This window comes from Athene noctua, chromosome 5 (assembly GCF_965140245.1).
Source record: "Athene noctua chromosome 5, bAthNoc1.hap1.1, whole genome shotgun sequence".
Lineage (NCBI taxonomy): Eukaryota > Metazoa > Chordata > Aves > Strigiformes > Strigidae > Athene > Athene noctua.
In genome coordinates this window covers 13892339-13918748 of record NC_134041.1, presented here as the reverse complement: position 1 = coordinate 13918748, position 26410 = coordinate 13892339, and the positions used below count along the sequence as shown (strand labels likewise).

The 26410-nt window shown below is 38.1% G+C and overlaps 2 protein-coding genes across 5 annotated transcripts in view; one reads left to right on the top strand and one right to left on the bottom strand.

Moving 5' to 3' along the window:
- MIGA1 (mitoguardin 1) overlaps positions 1–16941 on the bottom strand; it is a 44860-nt gene extending 27919 nt beyond the window's left edge. The window contains exons 1-7 of one of the 3 annotated variants that reach the window (XM_074906417.1): positions 16799–16941; positions 15779–15949; positions 10982–11159; positions 10312–10448; positions 9965–10091; positions 9359–9495; positions 8514–8637 (exon numbers count right to left, since the gene is read on the bottom strand). In XM_074906417.1, the coding sequence (XP_074762518.1) occupies positions 8514–8637; positions 9359–9495; positions 9965–10091; positions 10312–10448; positions 10982–11159; positions 15779–15877 (802 nt within the window). In that variant the 5' untranslated portion in view covers positions 15878–15949; positions 16799–16941. Of the gene's footprint in view, positions 1–8513; positions 8638–9358; positions 9496–9964; positions 10092–10311; positions 10449–10981; positions 11160–15778; positions 15950–16798 lie in introns of those variants that run through there. The other 2 variants (XM_074906419.1, XM_074906420.1) reach the window with 2 other exon arrangements.
- A 167-nt stretch (positions 16942–17108) lies between these two features.
- Positions 17109–26410, top strand: part of USP33 (ubiquitin specific peptidase 33) — a 44918-nt gene continuing 35616 nt past the window's right edge. The window contains exons 1-5 of one of the 2 annotated variants that reach the window (XM_074906415.1): positions 17109–17378; positions 22378–22448; positions 22971–23108; positions 24122–24175; positions 26225–26287. In XM_074906415.1, coding sequence (XP_074762516.1) covers positions 23028–23108; positions 24122–24175; positions 26225–26287 — 198 coding nt within the window. In that variant the 5' untranslated portion in view covers positions 17109–17378; positions 22378–22448; positions 22971–23027. The remainder of the gene's footprint in view (positions 17379–22377; positions 22449–22970; positions 23109–24121; positions 24176–26224; positions 26288–26410) is intronic. The other variant, XM_074906416.1, reaches the window with a different exon arrangement.

The following is a 26410-nucleotide window of genomic DNA, read 5'->3' as shown; positions in this document are numbered from 1 at the left end:
AGACCTTGAAAATAAATTACAGACAGAGCTGTATCTATTTTAGCCCTAACTGAACTAATTAATTAGTAAAGGAACTACAGTGTAGAGAGCTACACTTGCTGATTTTATACAATTGTCAATATTCTATTTTGATATTGTGCTCAAAAGCAATCAGAAATGCTCAAAATGTTGTTTCTGCACTTTCAAGATTAAGCTACGAAGCTAAGAGAGCTGATTACTTCTGAAGTTTTTTCAAACTCTAAGCTATCACTGTCTATATCTCCCCCACCCCGTCCTGGCTCTCTTTCCTTCATTTTGCCCAAAAAAGTTTCAGACAAGCCTCTCTTAAAAACAGACTTTAATGCAAGAATAAATTGTTTTAGTAGAAGTTCTAAAACAGGAATTAGCCCTATGGGCCAAAACATGTTCTTGATCATCAGTTTATATAACCTCACACTGTGATACTCCAGCCAGAAAAATAAACACTTATCCTGTCCTCACTACTTGCCATCTGTCTGGTATGATTTTTCCTGCCTCTGGAACATTTATATTCACAGTGTATATAAACACATAAAAGTTAAGTGCATATACATCCTTTTTAGTACAAAAAAGAATTTATAAACTATAACTTGTTAAGAACATACCATAAGAACATGTGAGAGGAATTAAAAAAAAAAAAAAAAAAAAGAAGTAACTTTCTGCCTTTGGAAGACTGTTTTCACTTATTCTACACACCACTTTTCAGAAGTGTTCAAACTGAAGACAAGTGGTTATTAAATCAAGCCCTGATGTGTGGGGAAAATGATCAGTTTTCTTTACACAAAAAGAAGGTAAATATGTGTACTTTTTTATAAGATTTGGAAAAAAAAAAAAAACAACAGGAGAAGCTACTGACTGAAACTAAGCACTAGAATGGCCAACAAAAAAGATGCAAAAAGAATGCTCAAAAAAATATGCCTTTAAAGTAGTGTTAGTCATATGTGTGTGCTGTTGTGGGGTAGGTTATAAACACAGAGATAACACAACATGCCTTAAAACTAGTCCTACTTGAGTAACACTGTGGGGTGTTAACTGCATAAACTGCTGTACAAGTGTTCCTTACTCATGTACAGAACTTTAACAGCTTCATTCTATTTCCCCCTTTTTATCAGGGATTTAAAATTGATGGGCAGAGAAGAAAGGCAAAAGAAGAAGGTAGTTACCCAGGCAAACTCTAATTATGTGGAACGAGGAAGCCCATGCTAAAGATCTGGGCAAAGAGATGACTGCAGCTGCTCAAACATTGTAAGGAACAAGCAGAAAGAGTTGAGAAACAGCAGATGGATTTTGTGTTAGGAGGACTGAGCAGGGAAGCACAGGAACAGCTAACAGAACAAAGACTGCGGAACTAAATCAGGTAGTTGGACTGTGGCTCAATCATAAGCAGCCTTTAGAGCTAAAAGGAGGAATAGCTTGTGTTTCATTTGAAGAGAAGCTCCTGAGGGAGACAGCTTAAGCAAAAGAAATAATCTGGTCAGAAAAATGAGTAAAGGTGATTTTTATAAACAACAGTTAAGTCCATGTGAGAGAAGCAAGTTTTAAACGGACAAGGCAAGACATGAGAACGTGTCAGGAGTCAAGAAGTGAGAGAGACAAGGGCTTCAACAGGAGTTTTAGTGTGGAGAGAAAGAAGACAGGTTTCAGGGATGCCATTTAAGGAATGTATATAAGTGTATAAATAGCCTGCATGGTTGGATTTAAGAGCAAAGCTGCTGGGCAAATGGTAACAAGGGCCCTCAAAAATGAGAAATGGACTCTTTCTGATCTTATTGGAAGTGTTTTTGGAAATTTCTGTGTATCACCCCCCAAGCTAACATACAGTAAGTGACCTTGAATTCTCCAATGTTGGTTCAGTGTACAGTAAAACATTATCTTGAGATGCTGCTCAAAAGACTTCAGCTAATCTGTTTCACTATGCAATGAAACCTCAGCCTTTAAGATAAACACAAACATACACTCCAGGTTATCAAATACCAACATAAACATACAGATTATCAAATACTAAGTTTTTTCAGTACCAGTAACTTCACTGCAGGTCTATTCAAAGCTATTTTGAGTTTTTAGTATTGCCAAAACTAAGAGTAACTGAGAAAGCCAAGCATTATAATCTTTTCATAGACACATTTGGAGAAATATTTTTGTTTACAGTTTTAAGTTGAACTTTTAACTACTAATCTTACTCTACTACTCAACATTGTGCTTAGGTGCTTTCTGGTAAAGAATTTTGCTGAAGGCAACTTAGAAAGGAAGCACAATTTATATTGGGCAAATATGCCTTTAAATGAAAGTCCTAAATACTTACTCATAGCAGAAGACATACTATCCAATTCAAACATCTGCCCTTTAAGTATCTATTGTGAGTCAGAAATAAGGAGTTGCAGCAGTAAGTTGCAATACAAGAGACCTCATAGGGAAACGCAGTAAGTTTCAGCAGTTACTGAACTTCCATAAACTCTAATAACAAAATTACATTCCAAATATGATTTTTTTTTTTTTTAACAGTTTTGAATAACTTTTCTGGGCTTTTCCTCAGACCTAATAATAATTTTCTTTCTAAGAGCATTTCTTGGGTTGAATATATTTCCACACTTAAAGAAAAAGCTATTGTTTCCTTTTGTTTTGATTTCAATTCTCTTTCAGCCCCAAGAAAGATGTCTTATCCTTCTCCAAGAAATTAAGATATCATTTAATGTAAAATTATCTTCAAGGAACACAAAGCAAGCAAACATTTTCAAACTATCATAAAAAGTTATGCTGCTTTGAAATTATTTTACAGTATGTACTACTAGACCACACCTATGTGAATTATTACGAATTGCTCAGTCCCTCATTGGAGCCTGAGAATTAGAAACATTTCTTGTGCATATAAAACATAATATTCTCAAACAAATTTTTCCATTAACATTTCAGAGGCAGGAAAGAAAATACAGGCCCTATATATTCATCCATGGACAGTAAAACATTGTAGAAGTCTGTATTAATAAAATATATAAAAATGAGCTTTCAACAGATTCACTGATTATGCAAAGATTGTTTTGTTTTAAGAGCAGCTGGAGAAAAGGTTTCTAATATGCAAATATGTTCTCCAAACAGTTTTGTCACTAGGTTAAAGGCTGTGCTTATTCTCTCCAAAATGCCAAGCATATCTTTGAGTGTGAGAAGAAAATTAAAAAAAGAAACAGACAAACCTTCCAACAAAATCATCCAACAACACAGACCTTTGTGAGATCTTTTACTGCAGTAGCTCAAACAATTAATTTGTTTTAAATTGTATAATTAATACAAAAAGTAAATGTTTTTAAAAATAAAGTAGCCAATGCATAGGTATTAATGTTATTATCAAAAAGTTTAAGGGCCAGAGTACAGAAGTCACCATTAGTTTGAGTGCCAGCATTTCTTTTTACAGTAGAAATCAAATTAGTAGTATGAAGTATTATGAATTCAGTACTGACAAGGAGCCCTACAATTTTCCCCTCTGACCTGCAATTCTGTTAGTAAGTAAAGCTATTGTTTCTCTCCTAACTCTTTGCATTCCTCCCAAGTTAGCTCAACTAACATTTCAGTCTGCTAGAAAAGATCTAAAGGAAAAAAAAGAAAAAAAGAACTTTCTTCAAGGACAGACTGCAGGAAGTATTGTAAGCTTTTAACCCTCTAGCCCCTCACTTTCACCCCTTGGAAATAACAAGACGAATATTTTGTTTCACAGTTTTCTGCCAATTGCCTCATTCTTGATTCAGTGCAGCTTAGAGCCTGCCTCAGGAAAGCCTGTTTCTAGGCTTCCCATGTTGTTTCACAGTCCTAAGAGGATCAGCACAAAACCAGCAGCAGTTCAGCCCTACATATTTGTTGTAATTTCATGTCCAGAAATATTTCTGCTATAGAAATCGTATTTTAGCTTGCTGTTTTATATGATAATGCTGGAAGTCCAGTGGAGAATGCAACAAAAATGAACATAATTGCATTCCATTATTTTGTCTATTTAAAATGCAAGTCTTTTCCAGGGCTATATTTATTGTTTATAACTCAACAATAGCTTACAGAGTTGAAAATTATTACTTGCAATTACTTTTATTATTACTATTAATAGAATTCTACCCTCAAGGAGAAAAGCTATTTATTTATACCCGGATCTTCTGCACTGCTGAAAGTTAAATATGCAGAAATATCTGGAAGAGAAAATATTTAATTTACATATCACTAAGAAACAAAAGAAACACTTGGAGGTGCTCATTTACACAAGAACAGCATGCAGCCACTTCAAGTGATGATTGCTGGCTCTGACAAGCTACCTTTTACCTGTCATAGACAGAAGAGAAGCACTTCCAGCCACAGCATGAAAGACAGTGGTTGCAGTGACAAGCTGTTGTATTCCAGCAGAGCCTCCCATGTAGCATGTTACCATAGTCTCCTCCAGAAGGCTGTTTCTCAAAGCTGGTTGGCAAATTGTTTATCATGTCAACCAACTTCAACCAGTGAGGTCACAAAATGAAAAGCAAGTCTGTGGTATGACTGAACAATGGCAGCACCAAGATCTTAATTTGATTAGGGAGATGGAAATGACGGCCTGGGAAGCAATACATTTAAAAGTTCTGGGAAGGAGCAACATCTGTGACTAGCAGACAAGTAGGGGAGAGTGTGGTTTCAGGAGCCCCAGAAGTTTGACATAAGATTTTAGAGAGAAAGCTGAAAACCAGAAATTGATGGAATTTTTTACCTTTGAAAGTTTCCTTCCTGACCAAATTTGGAGTTCATTATAACCCAGGGTTTCTGAATAAGAAGTGCTAGTCAGATATTTGTGTAGCAAGTCTTTTGATAACACTTGATAGCATTCGTCCAACTGTCAGAGCCCTGTCTCCAGCTGTGGCTAATCACAAATGTTTCAGATGCAGAAAATGGAAGAAAAATCAACAAACTATATCTAGCTTTCACGTGTATCAGAGAAAAAAAAAAAAATAAATTTCTGATTACTGTTGTGAATCAACAGTTGAAACCCTGAAGCTTAAAAGCTGGTTATAAGCATTCTAACAAGCAGCTATAAGTGTTATGACCCTATTAAGGGCAACAAAGGTTTTTTCTTGCTCACTCCAAGGCCCACAAAAGAAGAAAAAATAGCAGTAGTAAGGGGAAATGCTTAAATGACAGAAAGACCACAATGACCATTTACCCCCAAGTCCATCTCTTCGTCTCAAAGAGAAATAAAAACATCCCTCAAAACAGCATCCAAAAAAAAAAAAAAAATCTTTGTCTAAAACACTGAAATACCCTCAATATGCTACAAAGGCAACTTACTTCAGAAGTTAACTTGTTTCTTTTGAACAACCAGAAATTGGATCTGGTTATGACTTTGACAACAAGGTCTACAAAACTCCCTGCACCACATACCTTTTCCATGTGTAAGTAGCTATTCAGAACAAGTAAGTCACCTCTCTATTTTCTTCAATAAGGAGCTGGACATATGCAACTTAAACCACATATTAGCTTGCTTTTCCAAAACATGGATCATTTTTATGGCTTGTTTTGAGCTGTCTAGTATTTCCATATCTTCTGAAATATGAACAACAGAACTGGACACAGTATTCTAAAAACATAGAAAACCAAGATTGTATCTCTGTCTCTATGCTGATGCTGTCCTTTTCAAACAGCCAAAGATTAGCAGTGGTGTTTTTTCTACAGCACTGTGCTAAGAACTTACACTGACTGTGATGCATAATTTTCCTAATGCATTCCAAGAGCGTTTCTCTATTATTTTTCTTTTAAAATCTCTCACATGTATGTACAATCCATACTCGCCTGGATTAAAATTGTTAGATTGTAGCCATTTAAACAAATAATTCAGATCAGTATTATCCTTTTCATTAATTCAATGCTTTCAATGTCTTAAATGATATTTTTAATCAATTTCCAGCCCTACAAATTATTTTATCAACTATGTAGTTGATAAAATTACAATGTTTGACCAAACATCTTCGCTAAAAACCTTTCCCTTAACAGTGGACAGAAGTATAAACAAACGTTCATGTTGGTGAGCTGTTATCATCTAATGTGTGCTGCATCAATCCCCCAAATTGCAGATCTCTTAAAAATCTACAGTCCAAGAAAAACTACCTACCCTGAAACCATACCAGCTGGCACTAATTACACCTTTTATTATGTTGTCTGTGGTAACAGAACTCCAGCTCTATTTCACAGGCATGTTGCTTAACTTGAGTGTTGGAGCTCTAGAGTGGATTGCTTTTTAAGATTTGGAACTAAATTGGCGATGTCCCAATCATTTGGAATATTTTGCACTTTCCAAGATTAGTGAATAGTAAATGATGGATTAGGGTGCTTTCGTTATCTAGCTTCTTTAAGAAATTTTGGAAATAAATTGTCCAGGACTACTGATTCAGATGTTGCCTCTTTTGACATAAATGATACACATTCCTACTACAGAGCAGAAGCACCTTCATTTCTGTTTCTGTTTAGAACTGTCATTTGTATTCTGCAGTAGAATATTATTCTTAGTAGTGTAAAGAATACTGTACTATCTTCACTGGGATCTCATAATTTTCTTGGACTTGCTTTTTCTTGTGGCTCTTGAACCCTTACATCCCTGTTGTTGTTAATACATGCGTACACACATACACACACATAAAAAGGAAGTGATCAATGTTTACACTACACTACTTCCTACAAGAGTAATACAAAGCTTTGAATAGAAGTGAAACAAAATAAGTATTACATGTTAACATGCACATTTTTGTGTAGTAAAGGAAAGTCTATTGACAGCAGCTTTCATTTTCTTTCACTAGATTACCAAATTAAAAAAAAAAAAAAAAGAGGAGGAAATAAACCCATAAGATTGCATCTAGGATTCTCCCAAACATACTTTTCTGTCTCTTCCAGGAAAGTTACCAAAAAACTGTCAATCTCAAAAACATCCTACTTCAAACATTCATACACTACACTCAGTATCATATCCTACAGGAAAGTAAAATATCTAAGAAATTTTGAGTGAACAAATGCTTTTATATCGAGTATTAAACAAAACCATCCTCTGTATTAAATCCTCCAAGCACCACAGTGCTTGGAAGCAGATGATGTTCTTCTGGTTTTGTTCTGAAACATTCTGAAAAGTGGAACATTCTTTAATATATTACTTGCTGTTCAAGCCACAAATCCAAGATAATGGGGAAAAAGCCCCAAATCCTGAACAGTGAAAACACTACTCACTAAACCACTTCCTTATTTGTTTTCCTCACTCATCTGGGCCAGCACAAATAAAATTCATAATAAAGTAACAGACATCTACTCAAGAGATCACAAATGCTTTCTACAAAGAATGCTTGGAAGGAATTCAATTCTCATAACATTCGTGATAAACATGAATCCAGTTATCACATCTTAAAAAATCAAATATCAGTTTTCCAGGGTAACCAAGAAAAACAATAATTAAACACAATGAACATCACATTGAGTCCTTTGAATACCATTTTATTAATTTTGCCTGAAGACAGAAATTATAAATAAACTTGTAATTTAATAATGGATATACAGTGCAACTTTATTTAGGGCTTATGGTTTCAGACACCAAAACAAAACATTCAAACTCTTTTCTGCTTTAAGAATTACATTAACAGGTGCGTGCAGATATGTCAGAAAGCCAACTCTGACCTAAATTTAATTCCCACCTCACTCAAAGCTGTATTTAGTAGCTGCAGGATAACATGAGGGCTAAGAGATGAGAGTACTGCCACCTCGTGTCAGTCAAGCTGAAGCCTAACAAACAAGACTACTGACTAAAACTAATCCCAAAACATGTTCCGCCTTTAAAGTCTAACAGCTGAGATCAGATGCTTGATCTTGAATTGGGAAAGAGCATAGTAGTATCAGCCTTTAAGAACATCTTAAACCAATTCATTAAATAGTCAAGCTATCTGTACTTAATCAACACGTCTGGCAGCAGCTACTCATTGTATTTGCCATTTTAACATCCTGGTTTTAGTCACTCATAACTGTGGAAAAATTTCAGTCACCAGGGAGAAGAGCTTTGGTAACACATATCTATTTCAAACTCAGTCATTCTGGTTTAGTTTTGTTTTTTTATAAAAAATTATGACAAACCAAAAAAAGAAAAAGTACACGCATACAGTTTGACAGTTCAAAAAAGACATATGTCTTGTGAAACGTTTAATATACCCATGCTATAAAAAGGGTCATATATTCTTACTGCATAAATATTTAAATACCCAAGTAAATATAAACTTTAGGATGCTGAGAAGTATTATGAAAATTCTCAAGTATACTGACAAGACACAAAGAAAAAATTTCTTCTCAGTCCATTCTTATCTAAAATACAAGCATTACATCAAACATTAAATAATGTAAAGAACCTGGTTTGGGGTTTTTTGTTTATTCACTGATAAATGTATTTTGGCTCAGTGGATATTTCAGTGACTTCCACGGCCCAGGAGTCATTATTACAAGCAATAAAAATGTAAAATAGGAGTACTCACCAATATCATTAGCTAGAGAAGCAGCATCAGAGGCCCCAAGGGTGGCTTCAAACTCCTCTTGAAGACGATAAGCTCTTTGAAGAAGGGATTCGAGCTTATGAATGAATTCAGCACTAATGATATCCTGCAAGAAGATAGACGTTAGAAGATTTTCTATTTGTTTACAGTCTGTAAGGTTCCTTTGTAAAATCTAAGAATATTAAGCCTTCAAAGAGCAAACCATGCCACATTAATTTCCTACAAACCGCATGACACTGTCAGATTAATACTTCAACATCCAACGTATACACACATATTTTATTTAGCGTAATAAAAATAAAATCTAAATTTTAAAATACTTTTGAATGATCCGTGATGTTTACTGAACTAGAAATAATGAAAGCCACACAGGTTTATGTTTATTTCAAAATTTAGTTCATAAGAACAAAGGAATACAAATAAAGTTCAAGCACATTATTTGTGAATATTCATAAATCAATCATCTTTCCCAAGCGCTTTATCTTTGCTAAGCAGATATTCTCTCATATAGTCATAAAAGAAAGGGAAGACCCAAGGGATTTTGTGCAGAAAACTAGTATACTTGGTATCTTGATAATACCATCCAGATGCAACAGCAATAAAGAAAAAAATAGAGCTAATTCCCTTCCCTCCCCCTCCTCCAAATAACCAACCAAAAAACCCAAAAGGAACAAAGTTAGGTGTCCTTTAAATTCCATAATACTAAATTGGAAATTTGAATTCATTCTCAGTTTCGGTAATTGAATTAGAAGTTAAAAAGATTCAGGTAACAAAATGCTATGAATTGTCAGGGCAGCAACAGTAGATTACAGATTGAATATACTCACTTCTACACTTTCTTCTGCAATTGCATCTCCTGCTCCCAGCTTAATGGAACCACAACTTGCTTCATCTTCAACTTGCCTGTTACGGAAAGTCAGTGCCTGCTCCCATCGACGCAGTGCTTCTTCAAAAAGCTCCATACCTAGGGGAGATCAGGAATACCTCCATTCCATCCAACACACAGCTTCTATATGTATTCACCATTTAGAGTCACAGGAAACTATGTAGCTAATAAGCATGATTATAGCAGAGATACAAGTTTTTAAAACAACAGTAATTCCCAGTCTAACAAAAAAAGATATCTGCCTTTTTAATAAGATAAAGTTCAGAATATGATTAAAGCAATAATGTTCAATGTATTTTTCCTATTTACTTTAAAAAATATTTTTATGGATTACTACAACAAATAAAGGAATTAAAAAAAATACGTATTTTGAAAAACTAACTCTACATCAAGATTTCATTGTTCTATGGAAAAGTTCTTAGACACATGCCAACAGGACACTGAAAGAATACCACAGTAATATTGTGCGAGTGTCACTTTGCCATAAAAACAAGAAATTATTTACATTCATTTTTGGTAGATGCTGAATATTCTTATTATAACTTACCCATCAAATATAAATTTTCAGGTGTGGTCACTGGAATATTGACAAGTTTCATATCATCTTCATCTGCTTTGTCCCAGGAATTAGAATTGGCACAAGCACAACTGTGACAAGAGGTGGCACTCTGAACCTTAAAAAAATGAACAAATTCTGAAGTGTTATCATACAGAGTATCCTTAAAACACCCAAGCCATCTGCCTAGGAACTCTTTTTATTACAGTAAGTACCTTCTCAGCATCACCTTCTGTGCAGTTTGTTCAGAAAAGCTGTTTCAGCTCAGTGAAACCCATCAGTTGCATATTCAGTGCAAGTTAACAGACATTCAAGAGCCTTAAAACACTTTTACATACCGAGGCCAGGCTTTGAACTGAACCGGAGTATTTACTGAAAAGTCCTCCATTTGCATAGATACAAGACTGAGATCCTTTTTCCTTGGCAGAGCTCAGAGAAAGAGTCAAGTTTTGACGACTACTGGAACAGCTAGAACCTAAGAGATATGGTGATTTTAAAGCTGCTGCAAACTCAAAACATTGTATCTTTCCTTAGCAAGATCTATCCAGAATTATACTTACTGTTTTCAATAAAATCCAGTTTAGAAGCAACAACAATTTTTTTTTTTTTTTTACAGTTCTACATGAGAAGCTACAAATTAGAACGGTCATTATCTATAACAATAAACATACATTTGAGCATATTTTCCCATCCAATAAAAAATTAACTCTGCTTTTCTCACTACTGACATGTCCACAAGAACAGGAAACCCCATTGTTAATACACTATTGATTAAAAAAGTTTAAATCCAAATTCATGATTAAAGCTTCACCTTTGAGATCAAGACCAGTTTATTTATAAAGACAATGTAATTTTGTTCCTAATTTGAAGATTTTACTTTAATAATTCAAACCTACTCAGCATTAAAGGAAAATAATTTGTTTTACTACTGCACACTCATCCCCTCACAACCCTCTTCCTCTCCTGTAACGAAACAAAAAAAGAGAGCTTGGGGGTTCTTTCACATACCTTTTTCTGATGCAGCTGCTTTGGTACACTCTAATACTAGATGACTTGGTTCCCATGGTGGCACTTTATTGTTTTTCTTTCCACGTCTTCTTTTAAAGTGACGGGCCAGAAAAATAACAGATATTGCACTCACTGCTGTTACCGTGAAAAGCTTCTTTAACCCAGGGGAAAGCTTTATCTGAAAATAAAAGAGTATGACTTCATTGGAAATATACACTCCTTAACTCCCACCTTTCCTCCTATCCTCCTTTTGGTGTGTTCAACCTAGGCTATAGCTTATCTGAGGGAGATCAGAGATGCTGCTCTCACAGCCTGAGAAACAACCAACTCTGAGTAAGGACATAGACTAACCTATTCTCAAAATTTGCAATGACCAGTAGGTGAGAGAGTTTACAAAGGGGTTGGTGCAACAAAGTGAGTGGCTGCACTGAGAGGAATATTGCAGCACCAAGAACCAGAAGGTATATTGCAAATCGATGAACTACTGGGATCTAAGGAAATTACTTCCAGACAAACTTCTTTTTAATGCCAGGACAATATAGGACTTCAACTGATTCTTCTAACAGCAAAAAAAGTACTGAGAAGAAACTCACCCTTCACAACTAGACTATTTCATGCACTGTGAGAGAAGGATCCAAAAGCTAATAATCGCACGGTGTTTCGATTTGTGAAGAACATGCATTTAAACATATTTCTCTAAATAAAACTTTTTTTTTTTTATTGTTACATTTTATTTTGGATACTCATCAGTCATAGGCTTACAGACATTTAAATTAGCAAAAATTCATAGAATCACAGAACAGTTTGGGTTGGAAGGGACTTTAAAGATCATTTAGTTCCAACCCCCCTGCCATGGGCAGGGACACCTTCCACTAGCCCAGGCTGCTCAAAGCCCCGTCCAACCTGGCCTTGAACACTGCCAGGGAGGGGGCAGCCACAGCTGCTCTGGGCAACCTCATCCAGTGTCTCACCACCCTCACAGTAAAGAATTTCTTTCTTAGGTCTTATCTAAATCTTCTCTCTTTCAGTTCAAACCATGACTCTCCATCCTATCCCTACACTCCCTGATAAGGAGTCCCTCCCTGTCTTTCCTGTAGCCCCCTTTAAGTACTAGAAGGCCACTATAAGGTCTCCCTGGAGCCTTCTCTTCTCCAGGCTGAACAATCCCAACTCTCTCAGCCTGTCCTCACAGGGGAGGTGCTCTGGCCCCCGATCATCTTTGTGGCCTCCTCTGGACTCGCCCCAACAGGTCTGTGTCCTTCTTGTGTTGGGGACTCCAGAGCTGGACACAGCACACTGCAGGTGGGGTCTCATGAGACTGAAGTAGGAGAATCACGTGTCTTGACCACACTTCTCTTGATGCAGCCCAGGATGAGGTTGGCTCTCTGGGGTGTAAGCACACATTGCTGGCTCACAGTCAGTTTTCCATCCACTAATACCCCCAAGCTGGTCTCCTCAGGGCTGCTCTCAATCCACTCATTGCCCAGTCTGTATTTGTGCATGGGATTGCCTCGGCTCATGTTCAGGACCTTGCACTTAGTGTTGTTGAACTTCATGAGGTTTGCACAGGCTCACCTCTCAAGCCTGTCTGAGTCCCTCTGGATAGGTCATCCCTTCCCTCCAGCATGTCGACCGCACCACACAGCTTGGTGTCATCAGTGAACTTGACAAAAGTGCTCTGATCCCACTGTCCATGTCTCTGACAAAGATGTTAAACAGCACTGGTCCCAACACCGACGCCTGAGGAACACCACTCATCACTGTTCTCCACTTGGACATCGAGCCATTGACTGCAACTCTTTGAGTGGGACCATTCAGCCAATTCCTTATCCACTGAGTGGTCCACCCATCCATTAAATCATGTGTCCCCAATTTAGAGTCAAGGACGTCATGCACGACAGTGTCAAACGTTTTTCACAATTCCAGGTTTATGACGTCAGCTGCTCTTCCCTTATTCACCAACACTGTAATCCCATTGTAAAAGGCCACCAAATTCGTCAGCCACTATTTGCTCTTAGTGAAGCCATGTTGGCTGTCATCAATCACCTTCTTATTTCCCATGTGCCCTACCATTAGTTTCCAGGAGGATCCACTCCATGATCTTGACAGGCACAGAGGTGAGACTGACTGGCCTGTAGTTCCCCAGGTTTTCCTTTTTTCCCTTTTTAAAAATGAGGGTTATGTTTCCCCTTTCACTGGACTGCCACAGCTTCTCAAATATGATGGATAGTGGCTTAGACACTTCATCCGCTACTTCCCTCACGACCCGTGGATGCATCTCATCAGGTCCCATGGACTTGTGCACCTTGAGGTTCCTAAGATGGTCTCAAACCTGATCTTCTCCTACAGTGGGAGGTTCTTCATTCTCCCAGTCCCTGCCTTTGCCTTCTGTGACTTGGGTGGTGTGGCTGGAGCATTTGCTGGTGAAGACTGAGGCAAAAAAGTTGTTGCGTACTTTGGCCTTCTCCATATCTTGGGTAAACACCAAGTCTCTCGTTTCCTTCTGGAGAGGGCCCACATTTAGCCTAGTCTTCCTTTTATCACCAACATACCTACAGAAGCTTTCCTTGTTGCCCTTGACATCCCTAGCCAGATTTAATTCTATCAGGGCTTTAGCTTTCCTAACACCACATATACAAGCAACTGGAATTAAAAACCATTAACATAGTTCATAAAAATGCAAAGTGACAAGGTATACAAAGAAGAAAAGAGCTATTTAACTAGAGTCCACATTCGTGAAATCTTGAGGAAATCTATGCTGCTTGAGAAACAGACTGCTGGGAGAAAACCAGATCTGCAGTCCTTAGGGATAATACAGTGTTTCTGTAACATGCTTCCTCATACAAGAGACAGCTGCCCACACATAGTACCACGGCACTCTGGCAGTCCCTGGTTGCTGTGCTATGGGTTCATATCATCAGAGCTGTATAATTTAAAGAAGCATTGAAATCTCTGCTCTGCACTGAGTTTGTAATCAACAACTTCCGACTTGAGAACCCTGTCCTTAGTGGTACTGTATCTTGAAGTAGTACTGTCTCTTGACCGAGGCCGAAAGCCTAGCACTGTAGTCTGTGAGGAAAACGAAATCCCTGAAACAGCACAAACACATTCTTACAAAAGACTATTGTATTTCACAGAAAAGTTAATAACCAAATAACTGGGATGAAAACCTTGAAGCTTACAGAATTAAATGCTATAACTAAAGCTTCAAAGATCTGTAAGTGGGTTTTAAAAATTTGTCTGTGCCTACAAACATTGGTCATAAATAAATTAACAGTGAAATGAAAACCTCTAAGGAAAGTTAATAGATGCACATAATAGAGTTGCACACGGTATTTAAAAAGGATATGAACATGCTGCAACGTAAAAAATATATCAGTGATCTTGCAGCACAAATTTTAAAGTATGTTAAATACAAAAAAAAAAAGGTAAAATAATCAGAGGCAGCTAGACTGAGAATATCTCATTGTGGTTTGTATGCAGTAAAAAATTGAAAAGTATTTACATGCAAATATGAAAAATGACATAGCATTACAAGCATCTATTTCACTAAAAATAAAATAGTCATATTAAAGACATGGGTTTTAAAAGCAGAACTTTATTAGGACCTGATATCTATTTTTAAAAAAATTATTGTTGACATTCCTAATTTTACACATTTTTTTTCTTTTAGTTATCCTTGTCAATGATTCAGCATACACAGAATGAAAAAAATCTACTGGACCATATTTTGTATGGCCAACTAGGAACTTTTTTTCTCCTCTGTATTATGACATCAGAATGTGGCTCACTCTTCAAGAAATCTGTTCTCTGAAGGATACAACTGAAGCCTTAATATTTTCTCCAGTCATTCTGATTTATTTCACTCTATCATTTATCACATATGTAGCTATCAGCAACTAACACCTCTTTCTCTGAATCTCTACAACACAATTACAGCTCCTCCTCCCTGTCTTTGTCATGAAGGTGCTCTAGGGACAAATTTTATAGTTCCCTGCAGATAGGTAGTATCGGCTTCATAATACTACCAGCTTTTGTCAGCCTGAAAACTAAGATCATAATGTACTCTCCAGCCAGATCTGAGTGGCTGCTATTCATGCTGATAGTGAAAACTAACCTACAGTATCAGTGAAAGAAAATAAAAATAAATGACTCCAGGGCCATCTGTAAAAGGAAATACCGTGACGAATAAAACCTTAAGATTTTATTTGAAGGTCTTTCCACAAGTAAAACAAATAAAGCCAGCAAAAAAAAATGAACAGGTTTAAAAAACAGCCTGCTTTTAAAGAATCACTGCATTGTTTTAGCTATGTGCCACTTAAACACAAGTGACTTGAAAACTAGAACACAGATTTTTGATTTCCATTAATGAATTGTCACTCAGGTTAATTTGGTGAATGGTACTGGCAATCTAGAAAGTATTTCAGACCACACACAACACTATTATTTAAATTTAATGACAGTTACGTTTAGTTTTTAAATACCTAAAACATTCTACAAAAAAAAAAGACAACTTGAGGATTCTGATATTTGATTTGATGAGAATCACTGGGCTGTTGCAAAATGAAGACATACAGACATTGCAGACAAAGCAATCTCCTCAGTCAGGTATATGATGATATACTAAGCATTTATTAGCAGAAAAAGATCCCACTTATTTTAGTTCAGTGTTCTAAATGCACTAAAAATCAAGGTATTCTGTATGTTTAATTCACATTAAGCTTGGAAGTACAACATTGCCATTAAATTTCTCAATGTATATAAAAAGTGACAATATTTAGATAATGTATATATTACCTGGTTTAGAGAATAATACCAAGAAAGGGGAAGATTAAATACCCGTAAAGCTACTGTCTTCAGAGAAAATCGTGCCTCAGTAACAGCTTCTTCTGACATGGCTCCTTCTCTCCCATAACCTCATAAAGTGGAACTACCTTGAAAACAGTCACAGATGGTCTCTGGAATACTCTGTCAAATGAAGGATACACACTAAATCATGCAATTGAAGTCCAGGACAGCTTTCCTCTACAAGCTCGAAGCTTTTACATAACAAGTACAGGACTTGTTTGACTGATGTTTCTGCGTAGAGATAAGACTTGTGCTTAAACGAGAAGACAGTAAATTTGCTGGCTCAGCTTAGGGCCCGTTTCTTCCAAGTGCTCTGTGCAGGGACCTGTGTGTGTACAAAGGATCTGCAGAGGACTCAGTCTGCTTTCATTAGCTGGCAGTTCACTTATTATATCCTCCAAATCATACATGGCAACAACCCTATTTCTGACATCAGTACTGCTGGAGGAACACATTTGACAGCTAAAAGAGTTAAAAGATTTGAAGGCAGCCAGAAAAAAGTTTATCTCATTCAGAGCTTCATTTTTTTTGCAGACACATGATGAGGAAATACTACAGCCTGATGTAATCTCTCCCATGAAAAAGGGACAGCCCCCTCACTCTCGGACGCTGAACCCAAGGCCAAGTGTGTGACATCCAGGACCGAGGTGCTAGAAAAGGGCGGGCCCACAGGCCGAGGGAGCGGTCAGCTTTCCCCACCCGCCGGTTTCCCTCCGCCGACGCCTCCGGCCGGGCTGGGCTGCGCCGGAGACGTTTCCTCAGGGCAGGAGCTTCTGCCCGCCGCGGGACGCGGCGCGGGGCCCGGCCGGCTCCGGAGGGACAGCGAGCCCCACCCCTGTCACCGGCCCCGGTAGGGACAGAAGCCGCCTCCGCCCGGCACTGCCCAGCCCTCCCCAAGCGAGACAGTCCCCAGCGCGCCCCCGCCGGGTCCCGCTGCCCGGTGGCCCTACGGCTGCCGCCCCCGGTTACCTGCCGAACGCCGCGGCAGCGGCCACGACCCCTTGCGGGCGGCTCCCTCCCCGCGCCGGCGGCTGCTCGGAGACCGGCAGGGGATCTGCTTCCGGGACAGCGAGAAGCGGCCGGGGTCGCCCGGGAGGCAGCCCCTGTCACGGCCACGTGAGGGTGACCCGCTCCGTTAGGAGTCCGCGTGAGCCATCTTTACAGAGGGCAGCCGCCTGCCGCGGACGGCTGGGCAAGGTGAGAGCCTGGCGCCGCCATCTTTGTGTGGGGCGGCGCTCACGTGAGCGGCGGAGACGCTTCGCGCGGCCATCTTTGTGCGGGGCGCGTCGCACGGCCGGCGGTGCCGCAGCCGCGGCCGGTGGGCGTCTGTCCGTGAGCCGAGCCGCTGGCGGGGCCGCGGCCTGGGCGCGCGTCTTCGCCACGGCGGCTTTCTGCACCGCTGCGTCCCGGGCGGGGCAGCGCTGCCCGCTCGCCCGCCGGGGTCGCTGTCCGCGGAGGCTGCGGTTCGCCATCGGTGTAAGTTGCGGGGCTGGCCGCGGCGCGGCTTAGCTCCGGGCTCCGCGCCCGGTGCATCCTCCCGGCTGCTCCGGTAAGAAGGGGAGAGTCGCGCCGGCGGCGGGGAAGGCGGGTAGGGCCCGGCGTCCCCGAGCGGGGAGAGCAGCGCGGCGGGCGGTGTCTCCGGCCGGTCTCAAAGTCCAGGGCGGCTCGGCCCGCTGGACGTGTTGGCACGGTGATGGCCGCCGCGCTCCCGGGGGGCTGGGCGGGGGCCGGCGGCGGTGCGCGGCCTGCCTGCCTCCCCCGCCGGGCCGAGCTGCGGGGCGGTGCGGCGGCGGTGCCCGGGCCGCCGGCTCCGAGCCAGCGGGTCGCCGTGCGGGGCGGTCGGCAGGCGGGGTAGGCGCGCCGGCCTGCCTGCTTGCCTGCCGGCCTGCCCGCCGGGAGCGGCCGAGGAGCGTTGAGTCGATCTCCGCAAATACCTGCCAAAGTTGAAGCCATGCGGCGACGGTGCTGTAGATACAATTCCTAAAAATAATGCCTGTAAGTTACGCTGTTCGTTCCCTGAGGTATTCACACGCTTAGATCACCCTGTACGAGGGATGAAATAAGCTGGAGGAAAAAGGCTGGTGTAGCACCCAGTGGAAAATCACTGTCGGCTGCTGTGCGCAGGCAAAGCCAGAGTTAGGAAAATCCTCTTAGCAGCATAAAGGTCAGCTGATGGGTTTCAGAGTTTCAGGATTTAAAGTGGTGGAAGAAAGAAATGAATGGACAGTCTATATGCCCTAAGAGGCAATTGTAAAATGAAAAATATTTAACCCTGTAAGAGGATATTCCCTCAACTCAGGCATTTTTTTAATGCCCTTTCTCTTTGGAAACGATGCTTCATGACAGAAAAAAGTCTAACGAAAGTGGCTTAAAAAAATTATGCCTTGCTTGAGTGGATAGCTCTTGGTGCCTGAAGAGAAGGACCAGATAGATACCTTTCATCAGCTTACGGAGCCTTCTTTTGTCAGTTACTGGGAAAATACCAGGTTTTATCCTAAGGAGATAAAGTAGGTTTTCTACCAGAGTTAGAACTGGTGGTGTCATTTTTTTCAAGAAAATGGGATACTCTTGTTTAGAGTTGATAGATTAGAAAAAGGGAGGGGTGGGAGATGAAGATCAAAACCACCTACTGACTAACAGAATATAAAGGAATTTAGGGTGTGAAGGTTAATTTTACTTATTTCTTAACCTAAGAAGACTATTCTCAAATTTAGTAACAGTGTTATTCACATACATTGTTATGCTAAAGTAATTTCTGTAATCAATTTTCAAAAGTATCCAGTAAAGTTTTAAAAGAGCAACACAGTTCTTTAGAAAATGGATTAAAAAATATACATCTTAAAAATCTAAATACATATGTCTAGGGCATGTATAGTTTGGAGCAAGTGTTGGTGGATTTTTTTCTGAAGCGTGAAAAATATCTATATGGCAAATAATTATGGAAGTTCCAGAGATCTTTAGTATTCTAAGTAATTAAATGTTCAGATACAAAATTGCACCCCTGTGTCACCCTTACTTTGTTGCCATAAAATAAATGTTAAATGCTATTGGTCCAGTGCATCACTAGTAAAATAACTCTGAGTGCAAGTAAGAATCCTGAACTTAGACCTTACTGATTTGATATGCTGTTACTCAGAAGTTATACAGGTAAAATAATAAAAGCCAGTAATGAAGATACAATTACTGGTTTAGGTAATTGCTGTCTTCAGAATAATCCTTTTTATTCTTAAAATCTTCTACCATTATTCCCTTACTGAACCCTGTAAAATGATCTGATAAAATGGCTTCATATTTCAGGACATCAGTGGAAGAAGATGTGTATTTGTTTACTTCAACACCTGTTGAAGTGTTAACTACTATAACTAGGCAGATTAAAACATTAATTCAAAACCTTTTTGAGTGAATGTAAAATCTATGATATTTCTTTAGGAAACATTAGGCTCCCTGCATGAGCTTAAGATAATTTTCAGGATCAGTTGGAATTTTCTTAGCGTTTGGGATTTTTCTGTGTGTGTAGATAGATCTTCCATGGTAGGCATCACACAAGACTGTGATGCCAAGGAATTGTGCTGAATAATAAATAGGTTGCTAGTCATGATGCTTTAAATTATGGTTCACATTTCTCTGATGGCTCACATGGGGTTTTTTTAGTGAATACAAAGAATAAACAGGAACAGAAAAAAAGACTGCGAATTCAAGATAAGTGTTATGGGCTTCTTTTTTTTCTTTGAAGCATGACACACTATGCATGCACTAAGCAAAAATGTACTAAGTTCTTTTGAACAATACATGGTTCACTTAGTTGAATGATGTAGTATGATGCATTGAGATAGGTGGGCTGAAACAAACCTTTTAGTGGAAACAACGGAAACGGCTAGCAGTAAACTGCAACATTCTCTCCCAAATATATAGGGAGCATTTGATGAGAATCTTATTGCATCACTATGATCAGGAACAAATAGTGTGAAAACTTGAGTTGTACTCCCGATTAAGTTTTATTTCATTTTTAACCTCATAGTGAAACAGAGATACTTCTTGTATTCTGTATATGGAGGTCCATGGTTTTCAGCTTGTGATATTTCTAAGGTTCCCGTGAAATGACTATGACAAAAATAGTCTTGTTACCACTGGACATGATTGCTGTCTAAGAATTCCTGTCTCAGTAATAATTTTTTTAGAGTTCTGCAACATGAGGAAGGCTGATACAGATCCAGATCCTTTCCAGAGCCTTTTGGTGTTTATCTAATATATAAACTTTTGGTTCCTGTGAGCTGTTCATATGAGGTTATTTAGGTACTTTCCCAGTACAAACTATCACATATCACTGGGGGCATTAAGTAGAGAGATACTCCAGCTTTGGAACAGAAGTATACAATAGAATGTAAGTGAAGCTACAAAAGGGGGGTGGGGTGTGTGTAATTACTGAAAATGTGAAGAATTGGCTTTTGAATGAGGTCAACACAATGCAGAAGCTTGTGAAAAAGCAGATGTGTAACTGAGATATGTTAGTAGAGAAAGATAAGCAATCTTTCCAGATAGAGTAGGAAGCGGTGACATAGAGGAAGGGCAGTGAGTGAAGGAGAGGCTACCCTGGGCTTGCTAGGACTTAGATGAAGGATGAATCATGGTTTTGAAATTAATTTTACAGTTTTAGACTTTAACATAACATTTTACAAAATGTGTTACTGCAGCTAAGTATATTAAGCTACCAAGGTTATGGTAGTGCAGTGAGTTATCATGGTTGCTACAGAATGGAAGGAGGTGTATAAGAATTTTGTTAACAAAAGGTGAAAGGCCATTTGGCTTTGCCCATGTAATAACATAATAATTTCTAACATTACCTAGACTTCTGTCCGAATGGAATGCACGCATTGTAGGAATAGGAGTCACATCCATAGGTACACAAGCTTCAACATGCTTTGGTCTTTTTGATGATTGTTATGAGAAGATGCAGTTTGCACCAAGAAACAGAATCTGACATGAGCAGAACTACCGGGTTGGGTTTGTTCAGGACTGCAGGTTTGGATTTGTGCAGTTCCAGGTGTGAAAAGTAGCTATTAAATACAAATCTGGTAGGGTGAGGTGAAGTCTCCATTCATTGCTTTGTATTAGTTGGAATAATGCATTCAGAAAGCTGCTTCAATTAAAAAAAATAAGCCTAAAGCTTTACTAATCCATTATACCTGTCTTTCTAAAGCATTTGTGTTAAATCAGCATTAATCACACTGAATTTTTTTTTAAGGTTGTTCAGGCTTTATTTGAAACTCACTTGACTTTTTAATGCTTTAACAGACCTTGCAAAATGTGCAAGATGAAACATACATTCACATTTCCATTTCTGTTCTGAAAAGGAACTTTACAGTTCAAAGCAGAATTGCTCACATGACTGAAATTGAGGTTTGGCCTGAAGAAGAATCATTTTTATATTTGAAGTGTCTTTCAATAATTACAAATAGACACTGAACTGAGGACGTACTTCTCCAGATGCAGCTTATGTTTGAGAGTAATGCTTTTTAAATGTCATGCCATTGATGTAGGAAGAGAATTTACACCTCATCTTGAAAAAAGTCCTGAATTATTAATTTACTGTAGTATTTCCAGTCTTGAGATAAGTTCTTAAATATTTTATTGAACAGCTGTTAACATGACATTCAAAAAGACTGATAGATGCACATAAGTATATGCATGCATGTTATGTATATAGAAATATCTTGTGTATTATTTATAAATAATTGTTTATATATAAAGTACATCTAAGTATGTATGTGCAGGTACATACATGCGTGCATGTTAAAAATTATATAAAGTAGTATTCCTATACAAATAATACTTTAATAACATTATTTGTATAGGAATGTTTATAGGAATAATATAGACTATTTATACACATGCGCGTGCACACACGCGTATAAAACCCCTTTGATAACCAAAGGGAACTGAAATGACTCTTTATTCAAAGGGATCTTATTGCAAGGCAGTGGAAGTAAAGACTAAGTCAAAGGTAACAAACTGGAAGTTTACTAGGAGTTGTGTCCGAGATGCCTACTAGGCAAGGCTTGTTTTCCCCCATGCTGTCGAAGCCCTACGTTACTTAATATTCAAAGGAGTGATAGGTCATATGGTGGAAGAAACAAACCTAAAGCTGCCAAAGCCAACAGGGAAAGCGGAAAGAGATGCTGATAACAGTGCTAAAGGCTGCAAACAGATCAAGGAGTGTGTGTCACTGAGTTAGGATGGAAGCTTAGTTGCAAGCCTTGATAAGGGAATGCTAGATTGGACAGATAATGGTTGGGCAAAGAAAGCTTAAAATTTCTTGGTCTTTGGAGAGATCGAGGCATCAATAGTAATTGTCTTAAGTGACAAAACCGTAGCAGAGGAGCAAAGTTCTTGGTTCTTATCTGCATGAGTCAGTTGGAGGATTGTATAAAAAGAATGTTACTGAGTTCATTTTGTTTATTTTCCTTCTGTAGAACATCATAGCTTTCTGTGCAACCATCAAAATAATAATGCCAAAGTGACTCTATTTAGCGTTCTTTATTTCTGTTAAGTTTCAAGAGACCTTGGATGGACAGAGAGAACTCAAACAAGAGAAAAGCTTGCTGAGTGTTCAGTACTACATGTGAGTTACAAGTTTCAGTTTGCCGTTGATATATAATATGCCTCAATCTAGAAAGTGTCATTGTAAATAAATAAAACCAAGATAAAGTTTCCTTCTCCTTTGACAAACAAGTTGTGTGCTCCTGCATTTTATCCTTCACAGCTTCAGCACGCTTCGGCAGTGTTGCATAAGATCCCTTTTCAGAATATACAGTCAGACACACCATCAGTTCTGTGTAGGCTTGAAAATTGTAATTCTTAGGTCATTGGGGTGCCATGGTAGAGGCCAGGAAAATAGTTAATCCAAACCATCTTTGCTCCACAGCATTTTGTTAGTTTATGCCCTAAAAGTCAGAAGATTTCTTTTTAGAAGTCAGCTGTGTTTAATTTGGACTACTGGATTCTCTTTACTGTTAATAATTAAGTTATTTATACTAACTTACTTTTAAAAGGCACATACTTTTAAAAGTTGTATATTAGATATCTAATATTGCTGCCAGCTGTAAGGAATTGGATTTTACTCATTCTTTCTTCTGTTGACAAGTGATTCCCTGGTCTTGAAGATCCTGGCTACAGGATCTCAGAAAATACAGCTTCGGAAATGTCCTCGCCCAGCAGCAATTGCCCACACTTGGAATCGGTCGGTGAAATAACAAAAGAGGAATTGATACAGAAATCTCATGTAAGTTGCTGCAGCTTACTTTCTTCCTATCACAGTTAACTCTGGTCACTTATTTTAGCTACATGTCATGTATAAGTTATAAGATGCATTTAAGTGTTAAGCCTGGGTAAAATCTTCTGTAGTGGAATAGTAAGGTTTAAACAAGGTTTGGGAAGAATTGTGGACTTGATAAAACTGAAAAACTATTTTTCAGTACTTAACACTTAGTGTGCCTTTCCCAGCAGTGTTTTCCAAAGCAAGCGATGTTTTGATGGAAATATTAGTTAAGAGTTCACATAACACCAAGCTTGAACTTTTCAGACACTGCCATTGTAGCAGTTATTTGGAACGTTAGTGTAATATAGTATAACTGACTTCAAGTAGAAACTAACAAAGAAATTTATCTTTAAGTTTTTCTCGCGTAACAGTTCACTTTTTGATGGAGGAGCCACTGTTTGAGAAACTGCCCCTACCTGAACTCTTGGTTTCCAGCTACCATTAATATATAGAACAAAGAAGGATGTTGTAACACATTTTAGTAGCTGGAAGGTGATGAAAAGCCAACCCTCTTCTGTCCATGGTGCTAAATTTCTTTAGCTGAAAAGTGTAACTGTTAATTTGCTGCTGAACGTTTCTCTGATGTTACATCTTTTTTGTAAACCTTTGCAGGTAGTGTTGCCTGTTCACAAATAGGAATTTGTAGTTATTACAAGTTCTGTCACTTTCATTTCCTATAAATTTAACATAAAAAGAAAGTCCAGTTTTGAGGATTTTTATAACAGTGTGATATGATACATGTTTATGTTTTATTTAGTAGAACAATTTTTGGTTTAAGAAAAAACTTGGAGAGAGATTCAGGGTTTTACTAAGAAAAATATTCTGATTAAAAGTGGGTTGGTTATGAATGCATACTTTTTTTTTGTCTTAGAACTATTCAGTTGATACAGATTACAGTATTTTTTCCCATTTTGTCTCAAATTTGTGGTTTACTGGTCAAAGTAAATGAAATAATACTTTGCTTGTGTGTTTAATAGGGCACTTGTCAGGACTGTAAAGTCAGAGGACCCAACCTTTGGGCATGCTTAGAGGTAAGTTGTTCTGTTGTTCCATAGCAGGGGCCTTTTCTAGTAATTTGTAGATAAAGTTGGTAGTTGGTTTTTTTTTTGACGAAACAACTAGAATGAAGCTCTTTAAGTTAGTTTCCTCAAGTTATTATTTAAAAGCAAAATCTCATGTGCAGTTTTTCTATTTTTTAAATGATTTACCATTTATCAGGTACATATTTCTTGTAATTTAGGAATAATGTGTTTAAAATGAGATTTTTTTTTTTTTTTTTATAAGAAGCTGGCATATTGAGGTTTCTTCTTGAGTTATGATATCTTTTAGCTCAAGATTTTTTAAAAATCTGTTCCCCGGGTCTGTAGATATGCAAAATAATATTATTCCTGAATTAAATTACTTTTTATAAGCCTCTCTTAGCATTTGTACTAATAACATCTAGCAGTAGATTATGACTTTTTACAGCATAAAAATGCATACTCTGACTTTTTTATTCTTAAGCAAAACAAAGAAGAATGCTTATTTTGAAACTTGTAAAAGCTTATATAAACATTCTTCAAACTTTGTACAACTTTTGTACATTCTTTACCTTGGTGATAGTTCTTCCTTAAATATGCTTTTGCCTTACTCTTCTTGCTGTCTACAAAAAACGTAATTTTTAGTGTATTTTTAAGAAAAAAAAAGACTCTGAAAATGTTGTTTCTCATTGATCTGTGATACCAACAGGAAAGTATGTAGCTAATTCAGTTTTTAAAACATCTTGGGAGTTCTTCAGACATACAGCTGTTTCCAGAGATTGAAATGTTACTCTGTAGGCTTGAATTAATTTCTTGGCAAATTTTGTCTAAGTCCTGTCAGGAAGATATCTAGGCTGAGATACCAACTTTTAGGTGTATGTATGAGTATTTTTAAAAATCTACTTCAGTAGTTAGTTCTAAGTGAATTACGGTAACAGTTAAGCGATCAGATTATTTTGCTCCTTCTATCAATACGAGATAGAAATGAAGGGGGAAAGAGACAGTCTTGAATGTCTTTTTGTTAGATGGCTTGGAGTTTAATTATATATAAAAACCCTCTTGGGAGTAGGAAGAGGTGTTCAGGGATGCATCAGTCTGGCAGGTGGGGAAATGCTGTGAAGCTTAAAACATGGTTTTTATTTCTCACTTGAAGCTCTTAAACTGTTACTGAAAAACTCAATGTCATACCAACATTTCCATAGGAGAATATTGTAATTGCAGTAGGACACTTAGCATCATGCTGTGATGTATCTCCCTTTGGATGAATTGGCATCTTGCCTTCACCTTTTTCAGTAGAAAAACATGGTGAGATCCCAGCATGTTGACTACCTGTAACTTAACAAATATCTGTGATTATTTAATATAGAAAATTGACTGTGTTCAGCTGCTATTTGATTGTATAAATTAACGTGCTTAGAGAGTTATACAGATAACATGCTGTACCCTTTTCTGTGATTGTCTTGACTCATGCAAATGAGGAATTAATGAAAATTGCTTGAAGATTGGCAGCTGCAAGATTCCACACTCAACTCAGCCAAATATGTTTTGCAATTAGCACAACTAAAATCCAAATTATTTTGCATGTTAACTATAATGTGGTAAGTACTTAACCATAGAGTGCTGGAAGCTCTTGTGAAGTAATACTTTGATAAATAGGCACTGCAGATAGGGGTATCCAGGCATTTTTGTCAAAATGTGTCATGATCTGAGGTTGTTGCAATTCAGTATTTTAGACACTGGGCTATCTTCTATTTATTTTATAAAAAATACTTTAATCTGAACGATTATATCAAAATCACCAAAAAATTATATTCTGAACACATTAAAAGTCTTAACACTGCCCACCAGTGAGAGGAGTTGAGTTAAATCTCGCAGCATTCTTATTTGCTTTAGGTGATATTTATTTTAACACATACCATGCATGTCTCTTGTGAAGGACTCTGCAAGTTTGAAATTTTGACTGAATTTTAAAGGGATTTGTAGTATATTCTTATTCTGTAAACCTGTTTGACACTACTTCTTAATTCTGTATAATTCTGTTCTTCATATCTTGCTCAACAGAACAGATGTACATATGTTGGCTGTGGTGAATCCCATGTTGATCACAGTACCACCCATTCCCAGGTATGTGTATTTGCTAGTAATACAGTTACTTGAAGCAGTGAAGTAGAGTTAGAGAACATTTTTTACTGATTTAAGTGAAGTCACAGAATCACAGAATCATCTAGATTGGAAAAGACCTTGAAG